The 5,169-nt window shown below is 62.4% G+C and overlaps 1 protein-coding gene across 1 annotated transcript; it reads right to left on the minus strand.

Moving 5' to 3' along the window:
• Positions 1-1,283: 1,283 nt before the first annotated feature.
• MNEG_13773 (hypothetical protein) lies at positions 1,284-4,068 on the minus strand (the record flags this gene model as incomplete). Its single annotated transcript, XM_014037755.1, has 8 exons — positions 1,284-1,303; positions 1,425-1,518; positions 1,973-2,030; positions 2,266-2,324; positions 2,604-2,667; positions 2,965-3,015; positions 3,505-3,601; positions 3,856-4,068. Coding segments are annotated over 8 exons (656 nt in total), but the record flags the coding sequence as incomplete, so codon positions are not given.
• Positions 4,069-5,169: the final 1,101 nt, after the last annotated feature.

The raw sequence follows: 5,169 nt of genomic DNA on the forward strand, positions 1-5,169 counted from the left end.
CCTGCACGCGGGCCGCCCACCCAGCCCCTGAGGTCCGCCCCCCGACGCCCCGCCGCCGCGGCGTGTGCTGACGGTCCGCGGGCCACCCCGCGCCCCGCACCCCCTCCCTCGGACGCTCGCCTGCAGCGCCGCGACGCTCTCGCGGCAATGCATGCCGCGCCCATCGGCGGCGACCCTGGGGGCGTGGGTGCAGGATTGTAAGGATGATATTGTAAGGATGATAAGGCGCCCGACTGCCACGATGCAAAACCAGTGTGCAGGACGAATCCAAGCTTCTTGGTTGTTTGCATCAGAAGGCCTCAGGTCCCCGCATGCAATTTGCTGCTGCCAAGGCGCATCCCTGAGGGTGTCCCGCACCCCCGCCCGCTCCGATGCATGACTGATAGTCGTTAGTCATGCCCCACCTGGCGTCCAGTTTGGCCTGGTCCCTCTGCAGCTGCTCCAGGGCAGACGCGTACCTGTGAGATTCGAATTTCATTGGATTATTTGTGAATTGCTGGCTACGATTTGTGTTTGGTACATGTAGGCAGGTGGGCTTCCGTACGTGATTTGGGGTGGAATTCTGTATGTGATACAGGGAGCGGCAGGGGCCCTGTGAGCGCATGCATACGTACAGAGGCAATCCCCCAACGTGACACTGGCGCCCGCCGCAGCCGCGGGGCGGGGGCTGGCTAGCAGCGCAGGGCAACCGCAGCGCAGGGCAACCCCACTTTTCGGGCAGGGGCCGGTTGACCCAGGGGTGACGGGTGATGTCATCCACTGAGATGCGGGTGGCCAGGTTGACGTCAAACATGCGGTCAAGGAGGTCCCTGGGACGGCGGGTAACGGATTTTCGGGAGTGGTTTTATGGGGGGGGGGTAAGGATAGTATGGGAGCGTGGTGCAATCAGGGTGGTCTTGGAGGGTAGCAGCGCAGCAGCTTGCCTGCTCAATGAACGCGATACCCGTGGCTGCTGGAAAAGGCATGGATCCCAGTCAGCTGATGCATGCGTCGGTTGCTGTATGCAACACCCTGCTGCTTTGCCCAGCCCGGGCTGGCTGGCGCCTACCTGCACTCTGGGGAGAGGCTCTGGACTGCGCGTGCGTTTTGGGGGCTGTCCTGCCAGCTGGTGCGGACCTGGTTCACCCAGATGCTATAGAGGCCTGGGCATTGGGTTTGTAGGTGTGCGTTCAGAGGCGGCTGAGTCACGTGAGATGAGTGATGAGCACGATAGCTTGCAAAGGAAGGTCAGGGGTCAACAAATTGGAACTTACAAATCAGCGAGCTTTCAGATATATGCCCTATCAAAACAGGAAGTTGATGTCTGCTGGGCGGATTCCGGCGAAACCATGGTCAACCCTGGTCAAAATTATGAAGTGGAAGCCCTGGTCAAAATCTGGTCAAACTCTGGTCAAACTCTGGTCAAATTCTGGTCAAACCCTCACCCGCGGTGCTCTCGTAGTTCTCGTCCTCCATCTCAAAGGGGAAGGCCCCCAGCAGCAGCACGTACAGCATCACGCCCGCGGCCCACACGTCAACCTGACGTCATCCCATGGGCATGAGGGTGCATGATGACGTCATTCCATGGGCATGAGGGTGCAAACATGCAGTGTGCACAACGGAGGGTGAACGATGGAGGTGCGTGACGGAGGATGCGTGATGGCGGGGGTGCAAGATGAGGGTGCATGCGTCATGGGGTCATGCATGACGGGTATGCATGACGGGTGTGCATGATGGGTGTGTGTTATAGAGGGGCATGCATGGGATGCATGATGGCGGTGCAAGCATGATGGGGCTGCATGCAGGGGTCGCATGCTGGGGGGTGCATGATTGGATTGCATGACTGGGGCGTGTGACGGTGGGCGCTTGAGGTGCTCCATGTGCAGGGGTGGGCGGCAGCCCGAGAGTCAGCAGGCTTGCGTGTACCCAAAGCCCGGCCAACGCTGCTGCACATGCGCCTGGCACAGACGTGCATGCATGCGCAGGATGTCACCTTTTTTCCGTCGTAGCCAGAGCGCCCAGATATGAGTTCAGGCCCCATGTACTCGGCTCTTCAGGTATTTTTAACGGGGAGTGGGGGCAAGGGGGGGGGGCGATCAGACAGGGTGGTGATTGTGGAGTTGGTTGCGGTTGGGGGGCAATCAGCTGTGAGCTCACTCTTTTTGCATGGACATGCAAAGAGGTCATGGATGCCTCCCCACCCTGCCCCCCTCCCCCCTCTTGCTTCAAGCCTCGACTCCTGGCCCCTGCTCTGAGCCTCCCCCTCAACCCCCCCTCCCTGCTCACGTCCCGATGCGCATGGTGTCCATATTGCTGCTGGTGGCCCACCCCTTGGCAAAACCAAACTGCACGGGAGTGCAGGGATATGAATTTGTGTTCATTGGAGTGTGTATGGGTTTGTGTGTGCGCGTGCGGCTGCGGCGTGCGCACAGCGCCCGTGGGCCCGCAGCGCGCGCGCGGGCGGGCGATGGGAACGGGGGTCGGGGTCGGGCGAAGGCTCACGTGCCAGCACTGTCGGGGGACGAAGCAAGCACGCGCCCACAGGGCAGCAAGACAATCACCCCTACGCGGAATCGACCTCGAAAACGGGATATTTATGAACAAAATAGACGCCCCAATCTCACGTCGCACAGTTTGAGGCGTGGGGGGTCCCTGTCGTCCAGCAGAGCATTGTCCAGCTTCAGGTCCCTGGGGGAGGTTTTGTTGGTGGGCCGGGCACGGGGGTGGACGCTTTTTATGGCTTTTAGTTGGGTTGATACGTCAAGAAAATGGATTTTCAGGCGCTTGCGTGCAGGCGGTTCTGGCGAGGAGGGGCGGGGCGGGCGGCCCGCGCCGCGCGCGTGGAAAGCCTTTTGTGAGTCGGGGAGAGGGGGGCGGCGGCAGGCTGGGCCGAACGAATGCAGGCGTTACAGGGTTGGCCAAACAGGTCGAAAAGGGTGCGGGGCACTCGGTCCGACGCGCCCGCCGCACCGCCATCCCGCCCACCTGTGCGCCACGTGGCCCTCGTGACAGTACTGAACAGCAGAAATCAGCTGCCTGTGTCATGAATCGAGCGGGCGGTTGTGATGATGTGGACAGGGTTGACATGAGGGCGTGAGCTAAGACCTCACAAGGGGTCGTGCACAGCGCGAGGGGGGGGGGGCTGCACCGCGCACTTGCGGCGGCATCGACTCGGCCGACCGGTTGGGCGCCGCACACGCCTGTACACCGGCAGCTCTGGTTGAAGGCGTGCACCGACCCGCACTCCAAGAAACAAAGGGCGGGGATCTCGCCGCCTACTTTATCACGCATCCCTTGTTTTGGCCGGGCCCGCAGCACACCAGCACGCGCCTCAACTATTTGAAGCCCCCCCCCCCCCGCGCCCACAGCAAGTAACAAGACTCAGTACACCGCGGCCCCGCCGGCCGATCAACATCCATGTCGCACCAAAAGACCGACTGTCGAATAACTTGTTGTTTCACAGAGTCAACTTTGACGATAAAACCCCGAGAGGGTGCCAAACACCACCGGCCGCCCCTCACGCACCTGAAAAAGTAGCAGGCCGCGTCCTCATCCATGCATAGGCCGCCCCGCAATGCCGCGCTGTCGCGCCGCCGCGTCACGTAAGACACCAGGTTGCCGCCTGTGATGGTACAATCAAATTTGTTGCTTGAGTGTTATGATGTATTGGTGAATCGAACTGAAGCAAAGAGAGGGGCAGAGTACAAAGGGGTTGGGGTGCAGGCAGTTCCAAGCTTGACTGCATCGACCTTTGGACAGGCGTGCAGATGGTGGCCGCTGAGAGTGTAAAGGTGACAACGGCCAACGCGGGGGTTGCAAGCGGGCTTTGAAGCTGCTACTCGGCGGCGTCGCTTGCCGCGTCAGCTGCTCACGCACACACAAAGCGAGCCGCCGCCGCCGCCGTGCCGGCAGGAACGCGGGCGGCAGCGCGGAGGGCGCCGCGCCCCGACAGCGCCGCCCGCGCGACCGCCGCGGCGCACCCCTCGAGCAGCCTTGGCAGTGACTCACCCTTGACGTACTCCATGACTAACCCGATGTGGGAGCGCGTCAGCACAACCTCCTCAGCTTGCACAATGCTCAGGTGGCCATCTGCAAGTAGAGATTTGGGTGATCGATGTTGATTACAACTTGTTCTTACTCTCATTGTTTGATTCAAGTCATCATCACCTTGGCAGGCTGGGGGCTCGGAGGCGCAGGCAAGCTGGGGGTCTGACAAAACATAGAGGCGCGCGTTGGCGGAATTGCTCTGCCTTGCGTGCCGCCCCCCTTCCCCCCCTTTCCCCCGCTTGCCGGCCCTGCCCCCTCAGGGAGGATCCACCCTATCGCCCATGCAGCCTCACGCCGTTGATCGCGCAGGTAGGCCCAAAACACAACGCCCAAACGCATCACACGAAGTCCGCCCGCCACGCTTCGCGCCGCCACGGGCGAAGGCGTTCACGCGTCAGGGTGTCACGCCCCCTCACCTCCCAGATCTGCCAAGATCAAGATCTCCCTCTGGATGATCTGGGCGATGGGCTTTGGTATCGGCCGCTGCACCAGCTTGATCGCCACATCTCTGCCGGTCGCCCTCTCGCGGCACAGCCACGTCTCCCCCTCGCCGCCTTGGAGTATAGGGTTTCAGGTTTCAGGGTTTAGGGGTCCGGTTGGGGTTTTGGGAGGGTTTGTGAGTTACTGTGGGGTTTTTAGGGCAGCGTGCGGGTCAGAGGAGGGGTGGGGCTAAGGGCGTGGGGCGAGCCAGCGGCGGCCGTCGCCTGAGCGCCGCGGCAGGGGGACGGGGGCGCGGCCTGGCCAGCCGCGGCCGGGGGCTGCTGGCGGCGGCTGCTGGTGGCGCCGTGAGGCCGCGTGCTGCGCCTCGCGTGGCGCTGCACCATGCTTGCAAGCAGCCAGCCCCCCACCGCACACCCCACCCCCTCGCGCCACGCTCCGCCACGCTATCCCCCACCTCCCCAAGAAAAACCTCAAAAAAATGCCCCAGCTGCCCGACTGACCACGCAATCTCTATTTAGCATCAGAACCATCGCCGCCCGGGCAGAGCCGGGCACTCCAATGCGGCAGACTGACACACGAAGCTGCGGTGAGGGCCGCGCAGGGTTCGCCGACCGAAAGACAAACCTCCCGTCAGCGGTTTTACGCGTCCCGTCTCACCCGTCCCGAGCAGCTTGATGACATCCCAAACCTCGGACATGCCGA

This window comes from Monoraphidium neglectum (assembly GCF_000611645.1).
Source record: "Monoraphidium neglectum strain SAG 48.87 unplaced genomic scaffold scaffold04043, whole genome shotgun sequence".
NCBI lineage: Eukaryota > Viridiplantae > Chlorophyta > Chlorophyceae > Sphaeropleales > Selenastraceae > Monoraphidium > Monoraphidium neglectum.